The sequence below is a fragment of the Castor canadensis genome, chromosome 7, assembly GCF_047511655.1.
Source record: "Castor canadensis chromosome 7, mCasCan1.hap1v2, whole genome shotgun sequence".
NCBI classification, from domain to species: Eukaryota; Metazoa; Chordata; class Mammalia; order Rodentia; family Castoridae; genus Castor; species Castor canadensis.
The window spans coordinates 162,572,581-162,594,957 of NC_133392.1; the positions used below are offsets into that span (position 1 = coordinate 162,572,581).

A 22,377-nucleotide genomic window follows, 5' to 3' on the forward strand; every position below is an offset into this window, starting at 1 on the left:
TCATGTCAGCCATGAGACAAAAACAGCAAGGGCTCAGAGTTTTATTAGATTCTGGATAAAAAGGACCAGCTCCAGTCAAAGTGAGGGTGGCAGCTCCTCTTAGCACTGGATGCCAATGGCCAGCAGCTGCCTGGCCCCAGATCCACCCCAACAGGTAGGGGCCAGGCAGATTGTTAGCACAAATGTGTGCAGGGTGGGGGTGGTGTCCAGGCCAAGGACAGGATGGGCAGCACAGGGTCTCCTTGTCCTCTGGCCTCCACAGGCCCTGGTCCAGCTAGCACAGCTAACCTTTGGGTGTTTCCTCTCCGCTTTGAATTGGGATTGGGAACACATCTTGCCAAGTGTCCTGGAAGGGGGCCTGTCCTAGTTCCCAGCCCATACCCACAGCAGGAGGGGCAGACTGGGGCAGGGGAGTCAACGACCATGATGCAGCACCCACAGCTGGGCAAAGGCATTCAGGGCATCCCTGGCCTTGCCCAGAGATTAAGGGGACTGGGAAGTAGAAGGGTACAGCCAGTGGTCCCTGGCCAGGTACGTGCGGTGCCCTTGGTTGCTGTGAAGTCAATGGAGTGGGAGCTCACTGGCCTCAGGCCTGGGTCCCTCCACCTTCAGCCACTGCATCTTCTGCTGGTGCTGCTGAACAGCGTCTTGGACACGGGCATCCATCATGGCCTCTGTGAGGACTCCGTCCTCAGAGGCATACGCCATGGCCTGGCAGGAAAGAGTACGCTTGAGGGTGGGCCAGCAGCCAGCCTGCCTGCCTGCACAGGGAGCCCACAGCCACCCTGGGCACCAGCACACATGGGCATGCCCAAGCTAACTGGTAGACCCACAGCTGAGGACAGCCCTGCCCAGCACACTGTGACCTCTGTGCTGTGCAGTTTCTTAATGGCTTTCTAAAGATAAGAAAGCCAGGAAGAGCCCCCTGCAGACCCCAGGGTGGCTCCCTCTGGGCAGGACACATATGCTAAGCCTCTGGGATGATTAGGACCTGCAGGAGAGCACTGTTGAGTCCCAGCAGGCCCTGCAACTCACAGGCCTCTCAAACACTTCCAAAACAGCAGCTGCTCCATCCTCAGGGGCACGTGGAAAGGGGGCGACTCCTCTCCCTGTGTCCATCCCTCCTGGATGACAACCCCCCCACACCCTGTCCTCCCCAAGGACAGCACTCAGGTCAGGGTCCAGCCAGCGGGGCTCTGAGATGATCCAGGTGTACCCTTCCAACGCTGTTGAAAGGGGCTAGTACTCAGGCAGATGAGGCCAGAGGGGAGGTGCGCCTGCTGGCTGGCTTAGAACTCAACACACACTTCAGCAAACATCAGAGAAGTGTAGGCAGGTCCCAAGGGGAGCGTGGTGGCCCAGGGGCTCTTGTGGGTCAGGCATGAGGCATGGAGACTGTCAAGGGCACCATGCTTTGGAGGAAACTGGGAATGCAGGGCAGCTCCAGACAGAGGTGCCTACCCCCACCCCCCAGCCAGCTGAGTAGGGACCCTTGCCCCAGGCTGTCCTCTGGACAGACACTGGACTTACAGCGCTGCACACAGCACCCTCCTGTAACAGTTGCCCTAAAGGGTCCTGTGGGGTGATAACCCATGGTGTTACCCGTCCCCCACCCCCGGAAAGCAGGACTGGCAGGGTTACCAAGGAACAGACACACCCAGAGTCCACTGCCTCATCCTGACCTGCTGAGGGGAGCAGACTACACCTTGGGGAGGGGTTGGGAGCCATTGACATCATCCAGGCCTCAAGCCAACCTGAGGACAAAAGCAAGGTGGGAAGCCGCACCTGGTGGAGGGCAGGACCACACCTTGCCCAAGACCCCGCACAGGCGAGGGGTGGTCAAGCAGCCTCATTCAGCAGCCCAGCCCAGGGGGAATGGCTCAGGCAGAGCCCACCAGGAGATATGAGGACTAAGACTACGGGATGTCCTGGATGGGATCCTGGGCCAAGACCAAGCCAGGGCAGGGGGACAGTACTGTGAACAGGAGCTAACAATCCCAACTTGTACCTCTGATCTATCCCTCATCTTTTCTGTGAATCCAAAATTACTCAAAAAGGAAGTTTAGCCAGGCTTGGTGTGTACCTATAGTGCAGTCCCTTAAGAAGGAATGCTTGAGCCCAGTTTCAGGGTCATTTGGAGCAACACAGTGAGACTCCATTTCAAAAGTAAGTAAGTCGGGCACTTGTGGCTCATACCTGTAATCCTAGCTACTCAGGAGGTGGAGATCAGAAAGATCACAGTTCAAAGCTAGTCCGGGCAAATAGCTTGCAAGACCCTATCTGGAAAAAACCTATCACAAAAGGGCTGTTGGAACGTCTCAAGGTGCAGGCTCTGAGTTCAAACCCCAGTACCAAAAAAAAAAAAAAAAAGCAAATAAAAAACATAAAGGTGCCTGGCAGCCAAAGTGGTCAGCTCACCAAACATTAAGAATTAGCACTAAGTTTTGAGGGAGGTGAAAATTAAAGGAAGAAAGGAAGAAGAATTATTATTAGAATTAACTCCAGTCCTCTTCAAAATCTTCCAAGGGAAAGAAGAAAAGGAGAAGGAACACTCCTTAATCCTTCCGCTGCCAACATCACCCCAACAGAGAACCCCACAGGAACCCTATAGACACTCCTGATAAGCACAGATGTGAAGGCCTCAAACATAAGCCAGGCATGGCAGTGCAGGCCTGGAATCCACTCCAGGCTGAGGCAGGAGCCTGGGCTACCCGACCCCATTTCAAGATCAAACAAACAAACCAAAAAAAAAAACAAGAAAAGAAGGAAGGAGAGAAAGAAAGAAAGAAAACTCAGCTGCATACAAGCAAACCAAATCCAGCACATCTTAATAGGGTGATGCACCATGACCGGCCAGGATTTGTTTTGAGACACAAGTATCTATCGATGTGACACACCACTCAACAAAGGAGCATCTCAAGTGACATGAAAAAGCACAAAATTCAGCTTCCTTTTTCTTTTTTTTTTTTTTTTTTTTTTGTGGCATTGGGGCTTGAACTCAGGGCCTACACTTTGAGCCACTCCATCAGCCCTTTTATGTGAAGGGTTTTTTTGAGATAGGGTCTTGTGGAACTATTTGCCCAGGCTGGCTTCCAACCTCAATCCTCCTAACCTCTGCCTCCTGAGTAGCTGGGATTACAGGCATGAGCCACCAGTGCCCGGCTGTTTTGCTTTTTCCTTTTTCTTGGCCTTGAGCTTGCTAAGCAGGCACTGTACAGCTTAAGCCATGCCTCCAACTGGTTATTTTTAAGGCAGGGACTTGCTTTATGTCTGGGCTGGCCTGGACCAAATCCTCTTATTTGTGCTTTTCTGTGTAGTTGGATTACAGAAACATAATACAACTCCAAATTATAGACTGAGATGGGATCTCATGAACTTTTTTGTCAGGGCTAGCTTGAGCTGCCCTTCAACTGCAATCCTCCCAATCTTTACCTCTACAGTAGCTAGAATTGCAGGTTTGAGCCTCTGCAACTGGCTTTTTCCTTTCCTTTCCTTCCCTTCTCTTCCCCTCCCTCTCCACTTCCTTCCTTCCCCTTTCCTCCCTTCATTTCCTTCTCTCCCTCCCTCCCTTTCCTTCCCTTTCCTTCCTTCCTTTTCTCTCCCTTCCTTCCTTCCTCTCCCTGCCTTTTTTTTCCTTTTTCCTTTCCTTTCCTTTTTTTTTGAGCAGGGTCTCACTATGTAGCCCAGGCTGGCCTTGAACCAGTGACCCCTCTGTGATAACAATTGTGCACCATCACTCCCCGGCTTCAACACACTTTTTTTGATGCAAGTACTCAACAAACTAGGAATAGAAAACTTCCTCAACATAATAAAGGCCATGCACCAGAGCCTCAGCAAATGTGCAGCACAGGGTAAAGACTAGAGCTTTCTTACAAGACCAGGAGCAAGGCAGGGATTCCAGCTTTACCACTTCTGTTCAACACTGTACTGGGAGTCCTAACTGAGCAGTTAAGCAAGAAAAAGTTATAAAAGTTAACAAATCAAAAAGAAAGAAGTAAAAATATTCTTGTTCTTAGATGACATTTTAAATGTAGAATGCCCTATAGGGTCCACAAAAAAAGAAAAAAAGGTGAGCTTGGAGTGCAACTCGGTGGTAGAACACTTGCCTAGCATGTAAAGCCCTGGGTTCAATCCCTAGAACTGCAAGAAAACCCAAAAGTTAGGGGGAAAAAAACCAAAAAAACCCCAAACTGTTAGAACCAATAAAAATAGTGAAGTAAGGGGACACAAAGTCAGCACAGGAAAACGAGTTGCCTTTGTACACATGAACCATCAGCAAGCCAAGAAGGGAATTTAGAGACTGATCCCACTGACAGCACCATCAAAAAGGGTGAGCTGTGTAGCTAGGAGTTAAGCAAGGAGATAAAGACTTGTACAATAAAACTACAAACATAGCTGGGTGCCAGTGGCTCATGCCTGTAATCCCAGCTACTCAGGAGGCAGACATCAGGATCTCAGTTCCAAGCCAGCTCTGGGAAAATAGTTTGAGAGACCCTATCTCAAAAAACCCATCACGAAACAAAAAAGGGCTGGTGGAGTGGCTCAATGTACAGGCTGAGTTCAAACCCCAATACCACACACAAAAAAATAGATAAAGTAAAATAGAATTTTTTTTTTTTTTTATTAGCAGCAGTGGAGTTTGAACTTGGGGCCTCACACTTGCTAGGTATGCACTCTATTACTTGAGCCACTCTCCCAGACTAGGCAATAAGCTGAAATCCTGAGCCCACCATAGAGGCTATGTGGACATCAGGCCTCTGAGTGAATAACTGAAATGAGGGCAGAGAGTGGGGCCCTGACCCCTGGGGATCAGCAACACAAGAAAAGACAGCAGTTTATTCACACTGCCCACCATGTGAGGACACAGCAAAAACGTGGTCCACACAAGCCACAAGAAAGCCTTCTTCACCAGGGCCTGGCCATGCAGAACCTGACCTTGGACTTTAGTCTCCAGAACTGTGAGAACACAAATTTCAGTGCTTGAATGGCACATCCATAGCCTGCCAAGCTCCCTGATCTCCACTTTGTCAGCTGTGGAATCAGACCTGGGTCCCATGTGAGAATAGACCAGAGTCCTCAGCTGCCACATAAGGATGGGATCTTCAGTGTGAGGTGTTTGTTACAGCAGCTATACCAGCTCATTCTGACTCACACCATCCCTCTACACTCAGGCTACAAAATCCAAATCAAGGTCAATATCCATTCAATTAACGTAAAGCACATGCATTTAAACACACCGCTAAACTCAAGTGGCCAGGATGGCACTTGGCCTGGACAACAGGCCCCTGGGATGAGGTGAGACTGACACAAAGCTTGAGGTGACCACAGCACCTTACACACCACCAACATGGCTTTTGTCAGCCACACCAGAGGCAGAAGTTTCCTGGATACTGCCCAACCTGCTGTGGGTAGTGTTTCCTGCCCAGGGCCTTGAACCTGTTGCTGTGCCACTTCAGAGAAAAAACAGCGTCAGAGTAACAAGCGGCCACTCAGGCCTGTGTGTGCTGAGTCAGCAACACCCTTGCCTGCTCTAAGAAAGACAACGCTCTGCTCCCTGCCCCCAACTCCACAGTCAACTTGGCCTAAAAAGCCAAACACCCAGGAGTACTTACACACAGCATGCGCGTTGAGGCTCCACGGTGTAATCTGGAGCAAGACGGAGCTCAGCACTCACCTGCCGCCACCTGACAGCCCAGGTGAGCAGAGCCCTTACTGCCCACCTGCCTCAGAGCCTCCCACACATCTGCCTCAGATCTTGGCCAGAACAGGATGAGCTACTGATACCCTTCCCCAATCCTCCTGTATGGGATGGAGCAGAACCCAGTGGACCCACACACCGTATCTGGGGACTTCATGGCCTTCTATTGAAACTCCAGAGGAAGCAGGTCCATTCCTCAGCAAAGAACTGGCCGAGCTCCTGGGTCCTGACTCACCTGCCATGCCACAGCAAGCTGGGCGATCTCACGGCCTGACATGCCCTCTGCCAGCTGGGCAACCTCTGAGCACTTCTTCCCGTAGTCAAACTGGGCCAACTTCAGGCGTCTGAAAGAAGAGTTTTCAAGTGGCACCTGGACTGGGAGCCTTAGCAGCCTCTTCTGCACAGCCTTGACCTCCTGTCCCTGTCCCCCCATCCTAACCTGCTGGGTATGGCCCTTCCTCCCGCAGCCCTGGGGCCCAGGCAGGGAGAGCTGCACTCTTGAGATTCCTCCCACCTCCCACTTACTCCAGACATGGCCCACATCTGCACACAGTCCCCAAAGAGGAGGCAGGTGCCAGTTGAATGCTTAGTCAGTGACAAGCTCTAAGCAGGTGGGTTCTCAGGGGAAGGGAAAAGAACAGTTGTGTGAGAGGCCTGTGATCCTATTTTCCAGCAGTAACAGCTCAAAGGCCAGAGACCATGTGTGAAAAGAGGGCATGGAACCAGGCTGCCTGTCTAGGCTGTGGCTGGGACTACCAGGCCAGAGCCAGGTGGGGCACTGGGCCAGCATGGAGCAGGGGTCCAGCCACAGGGAGTAGCAGGGCCAAGCCACGTTCTCTTCAGAGCAGAGAATGGAGATGGGAAGCACAAGGGATTCAGGTCAGGATGTGGAAAGATATAGAGCTGCAGAGCCTGGAGCCCAGAGACAGTTGAAAACAGCGCAGCCTCTGCTGATCAGAGGTATGTAAGAAGGTGCTAGACATGGCAGTATGGGTTCAGGGAGTGCAGGCTCCTAACTACAGGTGTCCCTACTAGCAGCTTCTGCCTGCACCTGCCACCCGCACAGCCCAGGCCCTCAGAGCAGCACTGGAGCAGCAGGTTGGATATGCAGCTGGACAGAGGGAGGCCAGACTGCTCAGTGATGACTGTCTACCTCCAAGCCACAAGGCTCTGAGTGAATTCAGTGAGCGCTGCTTTCCCTCACCACCCAGAGCCTGAGGATTTCCTTAAAGCCCCAGACAATGGGACAGTGGACTGTTAGGAAAGTTGGCAGCTGGCCCCAGGTGGAGAGCAAGGGGAGGGAACCCCAGGGGAACCACATGGGGAATGCTTATACATAAGGGCCCCCATGCAGGTGGCCTAAAGCCCAGGGAAGCAACTAGATGGACCCACAGCCAGGACTGGAGTGGCCAGGAGGGGTGGGCTATGCAGGGGCTAGACACTTACTGCTTTCCTTCTGTGGCCGGCTTAAGAACATACTTGTCAAAATACATTCTCACCAGGCGCTCGCGCTCCTCCTGCCGTGGCAGGTCAAAGCAGACCATCTCGTCGATGCGGTCGTTGATGGCCCAGTCGAACTGCTCGGGCTGGTTACTGGCCAGAACCAGCATGAACCTGCAGCCACAGATGCGCAGGCTGAGGGTCTGGCCTGGTGTGAGCCCCTCAAGGGGCAGGAGAGTCTCTTGAATCTCTAGAAGAATCTAACTTGGCAGGATCCAGGGCTTCCACACATGCTAGGCAAGCAGACTAACACTGAGCTACACCCCCACCTCTTAACAGCTCTTAACCCAGAAAACCCCAGGAAGATCCAGCCATCTAAGCCCACCAGGCCCATTTGCAAATTCTGCACTCAAGGCTACAGCATCCTCAGGTTCTTATTCTTGCCCCCCGGTTCACTTTTCAAAATTGACCATGACCCTGTCAATGGTGTCAACGAGACACATGCTTCTTCTCAACAGAAGCCTTATTGTGCTCAAAGCAAGTGAGGGACCTACACTGGACCAGGGCGTAGGGTCCCCTGCGTGGGAGCATCAACTCTACTGGCCAAGAACCTAGCCTTGCCTCTTGGAAAGGCCTGGCTCTGCACCTGAGAAGGTGCACACATACTGGCTAGAGGGCTTGGTCTTCCCCCGGTGATGAGCAAGCAAGGAAAAGGATTAAGGGATTTGGAAGGGAAAAGTGTGCCCTGCCATATGCACCCGTCCCAACAATTACCTTAGTGGGCAGGAAGCCCAGGGAAGCTACTCAAAATGCAGCCCCTTCCGAAGACCCTTAAGACCTGTTCCTGTACCAGCTCCCAGTGAGAGCAAACATGCTCGGCTCGCACCCAGGCTGCCTGTGTCCCCAAGGAAGTATATCACAATCATGGGGCAACCTCGGCCATCGGGAGGGGATATGCAGGCTGGGGTGGTAATGTGAAGGCCTGACCTGGGTGTGTGGACAAAGGTGACCACCTGGCTCTGCCAGGAGACTCTGACATGTGTTTTCCATGACCTCCAGCCCTTCCCTAGTAGGGGTGTCAAGATCAACCCAATGCTGCCCAGATACTGGGCACTATATTCTCTGTCCTGCCTCTTAGCAGCCATGTGTGCCCAGTTAGTGCCTCAGTTTTCCTCATGAGGATCAAGGGTGACAAAGTACTGTGCACAGGCTGGGGTGGGGCTGCCCTTACTTGCTGCTGTGCTGGCCCGTCCTGTGTAGGAAGGCATTTAGAGTAGCCCTGAGGTCTTCACTTATCTTCTCCTGCAGAGAAAGTTCTGGGATCAGTCTCCAGCTGGAGAAGCAAAGTTTTATAAATGTCCAAGGAGAAGGGTCCACAGGGGCCAGTGTTGGAGGGCCAGGCAGGTGCAGGAACATAAACCCTGACTTGAAAGCCAAAACTTAGCTTCCAGCAGATTGAGAAATGATGCTGAGGGGCAGAGCACCACTAGTGGAGTGCAAGCTTAGTGTGCACGAGGCCCTGGTTCAATCCCCAGCACTGAAACCCCAAACCAAACCAAGCCAAATACACTTTAGCTTTAACTTCAGAGCAAAACCATAACCCTAAGCCTCAGCCCTGACCAGCACAGCCAGCCTGGCCCAACCTGTTCTAGGACATGGCAACCACAAGGTTGGACCTAGTCAGAGCACCCAGCCCTGATCACCTTCCAGGGGCAAAAAGGCTTCCAGAACACTCACAGTGGCCCGCTTTCTGAGGAAGGCATCTGCTTCGTCCACAAAGAGCAGAAGGCTGCAATGAGAGGGTGGCCAGGTGAAGGGATGCTTGAACCACCTGAGCCTAGAAGCTCCTGGAAGCAGGCTGTGTGGAGCAGTCCCCAGGGAGAAGCCGCCAGGTTAGGAACTCTAACATGCTGACCCAGTGAAACCACCTCACCGCTTCAAGCACCCAACACAGTGCCTAGACTGCAGCTCTGACAGCATGTGTCAAGCAGGATGCACACATGTGCAAACATTCAAGGAGGACCCATGGCTGGAAGCCTGAGTGCAGCACCCTCCCCATTTGGCCCTCAGTACTGGCAACCCTCTTGCACTAGAGGCCCTGTGACCACTAGCAGCTCACCCTCATCATGAAATCTCCACAGCACGAGTGCCTGCCCCAGGTGTTCTCAGAGGATAGAGGCCGCCTGGGGCCTCCCATACAGTCTCAAGGATAGAGCAATAGGAAGCCTCAAGGCCTTAGCAGGCCAGCCAGAGACCCTCCCAGGGGCAGCCTGGTGGGACTCTAGAGCCAGAGCTCGTGTGTGCGTGCGTGTGTGTGCGTGCGCGTGTGTGTGCGCGTGCGTGTTGGGGGTGGTGTTCTCACCCTCGCCGGCTGGTGCTGGCCCAGTCGAAGACCTTGTGCATGGCGGTCACACCCTCCCGTCCCATGGGAGCCACGTCTCCGCCTGTCATGATGGCGTAGTCCATGCCTGAGTGTAGTGCGAGTTTCTGGGCAAGACGGGGTGGGAGAGACAGAGCAGATGTTCCCTTTCCTGCTGCAAAGCTCACAGTTCCACCAGCTCTTCCCAACATGGACAGTTCCTTCACACTAGACATGCTGGGAAGCCCCTCCATCCAGAGTAGCACCCTGAGCCCAGAGGGCCAGCAAACAACACCCGCCCTGAGGCATCCCATCCCATCCCATCCCATCCCATCCCATCCCACCTGCATGGCCAGTTGCCCTCACCTTGGCAAACAGTGTCTTGCCGGTCCCTGGTGGCCCGTACATGAGAATATTCCTATATAGGCTTTTGTTCCTCTTGGTATTCCTTGTTGCTATGGCGATGTCCCGCACCCGTGCCTCCAGGCTGGGCTGGCAGGGGGAGATGCGGTTTGGGGAACCTTCTCCCTGAGCCCAAGGACAGCCTTGGGGGGCAACTGGTCCATGGACACTCCCTGGACTAGCTCAAGGGCAGCTAAATGCAGGCTGTTTATAGACAGCATGTGAGTTTCAGGCACCAAAAGGTGTTGGCCTAAGTACCAGGGGGACTGGACACAGCAGCTCAGCCCTCCCAGACCCCTGCTGCCACAGACTTACACTGAGAACAACGCCCTCCAGCGCGTCCTGCGGCCTGCTGAGGAGACGCCTGCTGACCTGTGGGAGGGTCATCAGGGTTGGCTGGGCACAGAGCTGCAGCAACCCACCAGTCTGCAGAGTCCCCAGCCAGGACCATGGCATCAGAGCTGGAACCATGTGTGATGTTGTGCTTGGTGGGATGTACAGTCCCGACTTTTATTGTCTTCCCGCAGTGCTGGGGCTGGAACCCAGGATGCTGTGCCTGTTAGGCAAGCACCCTACCACCAAGTCACATCCCCCAGCCCTCTTTAATTTTTTAAATTTATCTGTTTATTTTCTGGTGGGACATGGGTTTGAAATCAGGGCTTCACGCTTGCAAAGCAGGTGCTCTATTGCTTGAGCCACACCTCCAGTCCATTTTGCTCTAGAGATGGGGTCTCAGGAACTATTTGCCCAGGCTGGTCCTGAACTCATGACCATCCTGCCTCAGCATCCCAAGTACTGGGACTACAGCATGCATCACCATGCCTGCCAGTTTATCAGTTCTTTACTGACCACCTGCCCTGAGCAACTGGAGGAGATCCATCCACAGCCCATGCAGAGAACAGATCCATAAGGCTGAGCAGCTCAGCTACTGAAGGAGGCAGCCAGAGCCAAACTACTCCTCATACCTTCTGTGTCAGGACAGACACTGGAGCCCAGAGTTTATGAAGAGCTGAAGTGCACAGCGATGTGAAGGCCTGATGGGAACACCAGGCAGGGATAAACACCCAAGCCAACATGCAGGAAGGAGTTGATGCCATTTGGGTAAAAGGGAGAACAGAGATAGAATGTACACCACTTGCCTGTGATGTGGGAAGAAACCTGGGAAGGACACAAAGCCCTAGGCTCTCACTCAGCCTTACCTGGACAGGGTGCCTCAGTGCCTCCAACACTGAGATGCGGGAGGTCTCCCTCACTAGGGATGGCTTCCCTAATCGAGCCTCAATATACCGGCCGGCAACCGCAGTGGCGTTCTTGGCAGAATAGACTCCAACAGCCAGCAGTGTCAATCCAGCCACCTGGAACAGAAGGACAGCAGTCTACACCTGCAGCTGAGGGACAGCAAGGGTCTTCTGCTAGCACCTCATGAATGATGACTGAGTCTAGAACCTCAATCCCACAGCCAGGCCGTGCTACTTGCACAAGACAGGGAAGGGATCAAAAGCTTATCACCACCTATCTTTATCAGAGTTTCTCTCTGAGCTTTGTATCGTGAATCCTCTAAGGTGGAGGCTGCAGGGTGAATGTGACTGTGTGGGGTAGCCAGACTGGCTGCCCACGAGAATCACATCCTCCATTGATTTTTCTTTTTTCTTTTTTAATGGCAGCACTGGAGTTTGAACTCAGGACCTTATGCTTGCTAGGTCGGTGCTCTTACTGCTTAAGCCACTCCTCGAAGTCCTTTTTTTGTGATGGGTTTTTTCGAGATAGGGTCTTGCAAACTATTTGTCCAGGACTGGCTTCGAACCTTGATACTCCTGATCTCTGCCTCCTGAGTAGCTAGGACTACAGGCGTGAGCCACTAGCATCTGGCTTATCCCCTGATTTCTTACCCACTGAAGAAGCTAAACTTTTCCTTGCTCCTGGAAAACAAGGCTACTCTGAAATCGCTAATCCCTCTTAAAGATGAAGGCTTAACACACTGAGCAGGCCTTCACTTTAACACGTTAAGAGGCATCTTCCCATCACTTCCAACGAGAACAGCATCTGTAGACATTCTGTGACATTCGTGAGTATTCTGGTCACGCACTGCATGCAGGCGCCCACAGTGTGCCAGGGCCAGGGGGTACTGACCAAATCATCATGAGCAAACATCCCTGCCAGCTAGCACGCACCTTGAGCGTTCCCTGCTGGTGGGCCAACTGCTAACACAGGGTGCGAACCTCAGAGGCTTGAAGAGGCTTCAGGCCTGCATGGCTGGTGTCAGTATCCATCTCCTGCTCCCTGGAGTTGGCTGGGCCCACTCTGCTAAATGTGCCAGGCAAGAAAATTCCAGCTACCCTCTCCCAAGGACATTGGAAAGTGAGCTCCAGACCTTTCCTATGTCTGTCTTCTGGGCTCTGGGTCAGAAGGAAGCCTGAGCCTCACCACAGGCTGCTGACACCAGCAGTTTGTTATGGCTGGGTGTGGTTTATTCCCCAAACATCCATGTTCTGGGGGCTTGGTCTCTAGTGTGGAGTTGTGGAGGCAACAGAACCTTCAAGGTGGAGCCTAGAAGAGGTTCATTTTGTGTGGCTATTTGAACTCTCCAGCACTAGCACAGTGAGCCAGATAACTTCCTTGCTTTATAAGTTACCCAGTCTTGGATACTTTGTTACGGCAACACAAAATTGATTTAAGACAACACTGAATTGTTCAAAAACGCCCCCAAACCTAGAGGCTTGGCCATAACTGAGTGAGTTTCTGCACCAGCTTGAGGAGCACCTGCTGTAGCTCAAGCCTGGCTGCTCTGTGTGGGAGCACCAATGTTCAGTGTGTCTGTGGGCGTCGCATGTCTCCCCAGCAAGGAATGGGGTCTAGACTCATGGACAGGCCCCCACACACTGTGCCCCAGAGCCGTCCACCAGGCCTGCCCCTGGGATATGTGGTTACCGTAGCTGTTACTTTGTCCCAGTCTGTCACAAAGGCACGAAATCCTTCGCCAAACAGAGTGCCAGCTGTCCTGCAAAGGAAAATGACCATGTGTCTGGGAGGACATGGAGACGTGAACACTTGTCTAGAGATCATAGTGAGCCCATGACGAAGCCTCCTAAGCTCAGAGGTCAGTCCCAAAGGTCAGTAAGCAAAGGCCTGCCACGACAGGGTCAGAGTCCCTACCATGGTGCTGACTCAGAGCTGCAGGTCCCAGAGGACCTGAAGGGCACCTTCTGACAGTGCCTCACCAGCTCCCTCTGCGGACACAGAGACAGCAGCACTGGGCTCTGGCTACAGCCTCACCTGATGGACTCCAGGATGGTCTGACGGTGCTCAGCAGCCTTTAGGCGGATCTGCTCCCGGATGATGTCTGCATTCTCCCGATCAGCTCTGGCCCGAGCCCGGGCCTCAGCCTCCACCCTCAGCATCTCGTTCTTATGTCGCAGCTCCATCTCCCGCTCCACAGTGGCTGCCCCAGGAAAGGCAGGGATAGCAGCACTCAGTCCAGGTAATGCCCGCCTCTTCCCACAATGCTGACACACATATGCAGGCCTTGGCACTGCTCAGACCAGGAACAATGCAGTGTCCCAGGGAGCAGAGCACACTCTGGGGCCAGCCATTCCAGCCCATGGAGGAGACCTGAAACCAGGTTCTCTGGCTCAGCCCACCCTTCTTAGGACAACACGTTTCATGTTTAAAGAAACAAAATATACAAAGAATCACAACAGAAACCTTAGTGATGCTGAAACTCAACTATCAAAATGCCAGAAAAGTCATGCAATATAGTCACATGTCCCTGTTTATCAGTCATAAGAATGAACACCAAGTGAAAAGCCACTGTCCCTGCAAGAGGCTCCAACACAGTCACTTCAAGTCCCCCCACAAAAGACTGGAAATACTGTTCTTCCTGCTGGGAAGCATGTATGCATGGCCTCACTCCATGTCCCAGAACTGCCTGCCCAGATGCTACAGAGGACAGACTACAGATGAAGCCTCTGCCCCAGAGTGAAGCCCTAACAACAGAGGCCGAGGACCCTGCACCTCAGTGATAAAGCACAGACAATGACTGCAGTCCTGAAGGGAATCTCAGTGAGCCACCATTCAGACTTTTCTTAGGGACTGAGGTGCCCAGCACAGCCACTTCCCCACCAGCAGACCCCTGCTCACCCAAGTCTCCTCCTACCTCGCCGCATGGCCTCCTGCTTCTGCACAGACTCCTCCTGCTTCCGTAAATTCTCTTCGTTCAGAAGTTGCTGAGAAGCCACAGAAAAGGGAAAAGTTTTTTTTTTTTCTTTAAAGTTTTGGTGGTAATGGGGTTTGAACTCAGCCTTTACACTTGTTAGACAGGCGCTCTGCCATTTGAGCCACACCCCCAGCCCTTTTTGTGTGGGTTATTTTAGAGACAGGGTCTCACTTTACAGCAGGGACAACCTGGACCACAACCCTATTTATGCCTGTTGGGTACCTAGGATGACAGGCATGTGCCACCAGGTCCAGGTTTTATTGGTTGAGATGACGGTCTCAAGAAATTTTTGCCCAGGCTGGCATTTAACTGTGATCCTCCCAATCTCTGCCTCCCAATTAGCTAGGGTTATAGGCTTGAGCCACTGCACCTGGTTGGGAAAAGCTAAAATCAGCAAAATAACGAACATCAAGTCAACAAGTTTCAGCTACTCCAAACCAGAAAAGTTTCCACCCACTTGAGGAGCCCCAGCATCCCTGCATCCTATGCACTTGATATAGGCACATTTGACCCTGCCTCAGGATGTGCCAAGGCAGAAGCAGCTTCACCAGCACAGTTGCTGCAAAGGAGCTCTCAGCAGCACTGCTATCAATTAAGTCTTATAGGACAATGCTCTTTGCCTGCTGAGTTTAACAGTGCTGATGCCCACAACAGGCAGGAACTCACACGGAGGTTGATTAGTCCCTGCAGCTAGGAGCCAGCAATGTCCAAGAGAGAGTCATCCAGGCTTTGGAGTGCCCTGGGACCTTGCCCTCAGCTAACCACTGGTCAGCCAGGTGCTCTCCAGAAAAGTCCTTGACTGACAAGATGCCTGAGAGCAGCTAAAAAACCTACCTTTGCTGTGGAGGTCGCACAGGAAGGCATATGCATGCACCTGCAGGTTTCTATGTACATGTGTGTGCAGGCATCTCTGCACGTGGGTGGCTGTATGCATTTCTGTGCCTGGGAGTATCTTTGTGCACATGGGCCTGTGCGCATATTCCAGCAGTCAGCAACAGAAAATGACCCACACATTCTCACCCATAAACTTGGCCCACCCGTCAGCCCCACAAAGTTGCCCGTGCTCATGACAGAGAAGGTGTGCCTTGCTCACCTGTTGCTTCAACTGGTCCTCATAGCGCTGCCTGGCCAGCTTGTCCTGGTACTGGGCCCTCTAGGGAGGAAGACAGCATTGAGGACACTTCCTTGTCTGGGAAGTCACTAGATGGGCCAGAAGTCAGTTAGGGCCCCACCTTGATTCGGTGCTAAGATCTCAAAAAAGCTGCCCACGTCCCATAAACATGTGGACACAGGGCTGGGGGTGGGATGGCACTGAAGGTGTTGTACCAGGACTTGTGCACTGGGTGTTTCAGGGCTTGGTTATAATGACTGACACCCAGTAGATCCTTGATTGGTCAATAAGAAAGAGATTCAGAGCTGATCCCATCCCCCACACCCATCACCCTGGGCTTCCAATATAAGTGGCCACTGTGCCCTTACAGCCTGGTGCTGCCGCGTCTCTTCACTCAGGGTCTTCCTCCTCTCCTCAGCCTGCACACGGATCTGCTCACTCTTCAGCTGCTCCACAGCAGCCTCATACTCCTGCAGAACACACCACTCAGGATGCCTCCACACCCTCTCCCTAGGGCTGCTCATCTGTGCAGCATCAACACTGAGAAAATTTTACTTTTTGTTCATTGTTGGTGGTTTTAAAAAACAAAACAAAACAACAAAAAGCATTTTTGTGAACACCTTGCTTTGTGGTCACTGTAAACATTCTAGGGAGGTGGGACAGGGAAGAAAGTAACATGTCCCTGGAATTTTTTTCAGAGCAGTGTGCATAATGCAATGAATGCTCTTTTGTGAGAAACATTTTATGATTTTTAAAATAAATTCAGTGAACTTATTTTTGGTGGTTTTTTTGGATTTTTTTTTTTGGTGGTACTAGGGTTTGAACTGAGGACCTCACAATTGCTAGGCTGGTACTCTTACCACTTGAGCCACTCCGCCAGTCCTGTTTTGTATTGGGTTATTTTCGAGATAAGGTCTTCAGAACTATTTGTCCGGGCTGACTTCAAACCAGGATCCTCCTGATCTCTGTGTCTGGCAGTGGTCATTTTTTAAAGGCAGTTTTCAAATGGTGGCTGGATTTCCAAACCCACCTAAACACTAAGGGTTTTTTTTTTTTTTTTTTTTTTTGCAGGACTAGGGATACAACTCAGGGCCTCATGCATGCTACGCAAGTGCTCTACCACTTAAGCTATGACCCCAGCCCTTTTGTTTTTATTGTATTTGAGATACGGTCTCATTACCTTTTGGCCCAGGCTGGCCTCAATCTCACAATCCTCCTGCTTCTGCCTCCTGAATAGCTGGGATTACAGGCATGTACCACCATGCCTGGCTTAAACGCTTAACTTTGATTCTTGGTCCTCAGATATAGACAAAATAAATTGGTAAATTCATTTCTAGTGCTGGAGACATTCAAGTGTAGAGGGGCTGGCTTAGCAAGCGTGAAGCCCTTGTTTTCAAACCCCACCACCGCCAAAAAAAAAAAGAGAATCAGTTATGACACTACTACTTGAGTCACTAACTAGCCACCCCACCCCTGTATTTATTTATTTATTTTTGCGATACTAGCGTTTGAACTTGGGGCTTCATGCTTGCTAGTCAGGTACTCTGCTGCTTAAGCCACAACTAGCCCCAGTTCTGGTGATTTCCTGATGGCTTGAAAATTCACTGGTAGGGGAAAAAAATCCATTATATACTTATTCATGCCTACAAGTCGGGGGCTCTTTTGTTTTGATGTTTGCCATACTCTTCAACAATTTTCTATGTCAGTTGTGAAGACCAAGGAGGACACTGATACTACGAGTTAAGTAATAATGGAAATGTGTACTAGGAGCCTAACTGACTAGTTTTCATTAATGCGCTAACATTCGGTTATGAAAAAGACTGATGTTGAGTAGGTTCTGATTATTTTTATTAAGGCATTTCTTGTCTACAGACATACTGCCAACCTGCTGCTGTCTATTAAACTGTGTAAAAATGTGTGTACGTATGTACACACACACTTGTTTTTCCATTGCATGCAGACTGTAAGACAAAAGATGTACCGTTTGTCCGTTTTATGTTGGACTACACAGGAAATGTTCAGTGAATTTTGTTTTAATGAAAAAAGTTCTTATGGATGTTTTGTGTAATGTCTTGGGATTTGTATTGATAGTTAAAAACTCTCATGATGCTGAGGGGGAATCTCCCTGCTGAGTACAGAGAAATAAAGAATTTCCCAAAACATCTTCTGCCTTAAGAGGACCAGACATACATCATCTACACCTGCCCTCCCAGGTGGCTCTGCTGTAGAAACGTGCCCCCCCATACTGTCTGCCTTCACCACTGGGCCCTGGGCCCATCATCTGTGTACATCCCCCCAGACCCTCCCATCGCACCAGCCCACTCACCTTAAGCTTGGACTGTTGTTCCAGCTGTAGCGTCTGCTCTTGCATCTGTGCAAGGTTCAGTGCCTCCTTGGCATGACCTACAGGATGCAGAAAAGAGGACATTAGGACATTGGGTGTAAGGGTGTTAAGGGTGACACCAGATGCAACTGTGGCCAGAGGGCAAGCACTCACTCATGTCAAGGAAGCTTTCTGAGAAACAGAATTGCCTTAACCTGGATGCACTCAGGCCATTTTCCCAGTCTACTTCACCTTCCTACCCTCATTCCTGGTTAGACCTGGCAAGATGGCCCCTCCCTCCCAAGCTGCTGGCCCATCCCCAACAAAAAGCATGATTGAGTCCATGATGGGGTTCTCTCACACTGCAGAGAACCCCATCAGAAAGGCCACCACACACCCATCTACAATAGAAGATGGGGTCCACAGGTATCTCTCATTTAAGCAAAAAGGGGCACTGTGGCTGAAGTGTCCATTTTTCTTAAGCTTCCTATTATCTACCATCACTGATAAATGATGTTTCTTGCCAGCACATGCTGGCAACAAAAAGACTATTCAGAATTAAAATGAGGTAACAAGCTAATGCACTTGAGGTTATAAATATAAAAAAAGCCAGGCACCAGTGACTCATGTCTATAATCCTAGCTACTCAGGAGGCAGAGATCAAGAGGATCTCAGTTTGAAGCCAGCTTGGGGCAAATAGTTCTCAAGACCCTATCTTGAAAAAACTCATCACAAAAAGGGCTGATGGAATGGCTCAAGGTATAAGTCCTGAGTTCAAACCCCTGTAATGAATAAAAAAACCATGGGGGGGGGGGTGGCTCATGACTCAAGTGTTAAGAGTGCCTGCCTAGCAAACGTGAGACCCTGAGTTCAAACCCTAATACCGCCCCCCACCCCCCTCAAAAGTACATATATATTTATAAATATCTTCTACGTGTGTTTCATTCATGGAGTGGAACTAATATCCATCAATACTGAGATGTTCTGAAAAAATGTGACTTCTGGTACTCTAATTGAAAAGGCCTACACACCAGATCTTCAAATTTTCTTCAATGACAGTTTTCCGTTCACAATTTCATCATAAAAATCTTTTAACACAAAAACATGGAACCACCTGAGATTCCACTCCTGATGCCACAATGTCCCTGGCTTGTTCCTTTGCCCACCACATTCTCTGTCCTACTTTATGAAGCCTTCAGGGCTCACCAGAAAGACAGATGAAAGCACCACCCCGGAGGAGAAGCACAGGAAGAACCAGGCCTGCCCCGTTTGACTGGGGAGCTAGGAAGCCAAGCTCTGAGCAGAACATGGGAGCAACAGCTCGTTGGGCTCTCATTCCAGCACAGTAGACAGGAACATGGGTGCCATGTATGCATGGGTAGTGGGCAAAACCCCAGAAGCTGGGGCAGAAAGGTGTCCCCTAGCTAAGCCTATAACAGGCTTAGCAGTATCAGGTCTGGGGTCAAAAGTCTGGTAGCATCTGAAATGCACTGAAGCCCAGTAATTGTTTCCTAAAACTCTTCCCTAATCATTGAAAGTGATCTAGCATACTTAGTAACGTGTCTACAAAATTATCTGGTCCCGATGTCCAGAAGAAACATGTTGTCCTGGGCCCAAAACTGGAAGCTTTTAATGTCCCTGGGGGGATCTGAGAACCAGCCAGGTCCAGGGATCTTTGCCTAAGATGTTCTCATAGACAACTGGGGAAGGGCAATCAGAGAGCCTCTGCTTATCCCTCTTCAAGTTTTCCTTGGTTTGAGAAAGCAGAGCCCACTTAGATAAAGTTTAGTTTGAGAACCACTGTGTTCTTTCAGTCAGCATTTATTTAGCACCTTCCACCTTCCAGGCTCTGAACACTTAAAACGACATCTTGATGTAAATCATCAAAATCACAGGAGAACCGAAGGTTAGGGAAGGAGACCTGTGCTTAAGGAAGATCCAGACAGTGGTGACACCTGGCTCAAAGAGGTCATGAGCCTAGGTCAGCAACCTCTGGCCTGCTGTATTTTCCTCAAAGCCAAACGACTTTCAAACATGTTCTCCTTTTTAAGTGCAAAGCTTCCAACCACACAAAGGGATCTCCCAACCAGGCCACGCCTAGCCTGCCCCCACGTGGAGGCGGCAAGAGCAGAAGGACCTATGGGCACAGTCACGGCACCTGCCACCTGCACCTCTGAAAACTCCTCTGCACTGGCCTCAGGACGCCTGGAAGGTACAAGAGGGTGACAGGACCTGAGTCTCCCGGCACGCAAGAGGCTCTGGCCTCGTGACTCCCGGGTCCGATCAGGTCACCTGAGAAGTGGACCCACTTTCATTCATCACTACCACGAGGTCAAGCGCTAAGAGCCGCCGGGGACCCCGCTTTCCTGGGCCCTCCCCAGCCCGCCTCACTCACGCGAGTGTTCCAGCTCGCGCGCCGCCTTGGCCGCGCGCTCCAGGCCCGTCGGATCGAAGTTGCTCCATTTGTCCTTGGGCGCCGGTCGGTCTCCCGCGCCGCGGTCGCCACCACCCTCGGCCCCGGGCTGCACGGGCGGCAAGGACAGCGGCGACCCTGTACCTTCGCCCTTGGGGCCCTTGTTGATGCCAAAGAGCCACGACATGGCCCGTGAGCACCGCGAGCTGCCGGGACCCGGACTCGAGCGTGACTCGCGCGGGTCCAAGCAGCCGCCACGCGCCCGGAGCAGGCGGCCAGGGCCACTGCGCAAACGCGACACACACCCCTTCCTTCCGGACGACGGAAGCCCAGGAGGGCCACGCCACATGCAGCCCTCGGATTGGTCTTGTTTGTCGTGACGTCATCGCCGTCACCACTGCGATTGCTCGATTGGGCTCTGGGGCGGGGCGGGGCGGGGCGCTTCATTACGGAATCAAGCACGGACAAAATTGCCGGAGTGGTGTGTGCGCGCCTCTTAGCAACAGGGCTGTCTTGGTTGCTATGGGCGCCCGCGGAACTCCAGTTGAGACCTCAGCGGAAGGTCAGGAGCTCTGGGGGTCGAGGGGACCCACGTCGCACAGGCTGTGGACACGCTGCTGCAGTGAGTCCTGGACAAATGGAGCGGCCGAGGGAGGGACGACCTGGGGAAGGTGGCGGACCCGCAGGGCAGACTTAACTCATGCGTGGGGACACGGAGCGACTCCCGGCGGTGGCGACGCGAGGCTGTGAGCACCAGGGCCGAGGGGAGGGGGCCGGCTCCGCGACATGGGCTCTCCTGGACGGACCCACCGCCCCCGCTGTGAGCCCGCAGAACTTCGTGGGTTCTCGGACTGGGCAGCGAGGGCTCGGGAGCCACGGTGCGACCTGGGCGAGCCGCAGGGCGGCAGGCATGAGGCTGCGATGAGGGTCTCCGTGCCTGGCGCACAAGGTTGGCGCTTAGTAACTTCACAGATCGAGTCCCAGGCCAGTTTTTGCTACCGTCGGTCAGGTAAAGGGCGGACCTGCAAAACGAATACTCTCCCTCCACACACATACATACACCATCTCCTTCATTCTTTCGCACTGCTTTGCATTATAAAGCCCGGAATTTTGAAAATGAGAGAACTTCCTCTCGCTCTCCCCCTCCCCGGGGCGCAGAGGGTGCCCTCGCTGAAGCTTTTGCAGTCTTCTGATCGCTAAGCAATGAGCGCTCCTCCTTGGGAACCTACGCAGGCCACGCGCCCGCCTCGGGGACAAAGGGCAGGATGGCCTCTCTTGGGGCCAGAGGAGACCAGCATGGACCAAGGCTGGAGTCCCTGAGGAACCCATAATGTCCAAAGTCAGCATCTTGGTCCCCGGCTTCCTTGATAAAATTGGTTGAGTTCACGAACTCTATGCAGTAACTTTTCCGACTTGGCTGGAAAGAATTTCAAGCCTGAATAAAAATAGGAAAAAGTTTAAAACTCCAAGGTAATTCTATGATTCACACACACACACACACACACACACCCATGAGTAGGAACCAAATGAGTTGCACAAACTTTTTTGCACTAGCTGCAAACCCCACCCTCCCACAGCATGGAGAGAGAGAGAGAGAGAGAGTGTGTGTGTGTGTGTGTGTGTGTGTGTGTGGTGGGGGGGAGGCAAGGGGAGAGAGTTTAGATGATAAGAAAGAGGAGAGGAGTGCCTGCCTGATTTCTGCCCATCCTCAAGCATTTAGCAAGCTTGCCCTTTATGAAGTTGTGTATTTTAATAATTTCATTTAACTTAGCTTAAGTTAAAAAAAAAAAAAGTGTCAGGCTGAGGCAGGAGAATCACTGCAGCCCTGGAGTTCCAGGTCAGTCTGGACAGCTTAGTGAAACACCCTACCCCTGTCCGCCTCCAAAAAAAAAAAAAAAAAAGTGTTGATTTCTGTCTCACGATTTTGGTAAATGCTTTGAAGAGAAACTGAGAAAGAGAACAGAGGTAGCCCCTTCCCTCTGTGCTCCACACTTTATATTCTGATGGTGCGTACAGAATGTCTCATCCACTTGTGTTTGATACTTAACATCCTAGACCATTTGGGAGGACAGACATGCCCTTTCTAAAGACACTAAGGAAGGGGAGTCATGGTGTTGCTTTTTATCTGAAGCATTTTCATTTAATTGACAAATGCGAGGTTCTCAGCTGCTGCTGCTCTTCTGTCTTGCTGATGGATCCTTCCTAACCTTGCTCCCCAGAAGCACTGCTTCTGTCTCTGAGGGGGTTCTCCAGCATTAAAGATCTAGAGGAGAGATTGCAGAGGTTCAAGATACAGGTGGACAGCCTGGCCTCTAGCCTGACCTTGAGAGGCTACACATTTCCCAGGGTGCTCCCAGAATGCATGCAGGGAGTGTGATTTTTGAGTTCTCTGCCTATAACCAGACCTATGGGGAGCTG

General features: G+C 51.7%; 1 protein-coding gene across 4 annotated transcripts; it reads right to left on the reverse strand.

The window, feature by feature from the left end:
• Positions 1–27: 27 nt before the first annotated feature.
• LOC109681086 (ATPase family AAA domain-containing protein 3A) lies at positions 28–20,257 on the reverse strand. Of its 4 annotated transcripts, none has more exons than XM_020155660.2 (16): positions 19,942–20,256; positions 17,550–17,626; positions 15,592–15,693; positions 15,206–15,265; positions 14,053–14,122; positions 13,173–13,338; positions 12,828–12,897; positions 11,099–11,254; positions 10,215–10,271; positions 9,864–9,989; positions 9,501–9,625; positions 8,876–8,927; positions 8,370–8,440; positions 7,145–7,312; positions 5,934–6,042; positions 28–711 (listed from the first exon to the last, which is right to left on the reverse strand). In XM_020155660.2, the coding sequence occupies exons 1-16, from the start codon at positions 20,144–20,146 to the stop codon at positions 562–564; spliced, it is 1,764 nt and encodes a 587-aa protein (XP_020011249.1). In that variant the 5' UTR covers positions 20,147–20,256; the 3' UTR covers positions 28–561. The 4 variants fall into 4 exon arrangements, 2 of the variants coding, with proteins under 2 accessions (XP_020011249.1, XP_073937701.1); XR_012450160.1 differs by having other exon boundaries at positions 575–711; positions 7,198–7,312; XR_012450161.1 differs by lacking the exon at positions 28–711 and adding an exon at positions 718–2,280 and having other exon boundaries at positions 7,198–7,312.
• Positions 20,258–22,377: the final 2,120 nt, after the last annotated feature.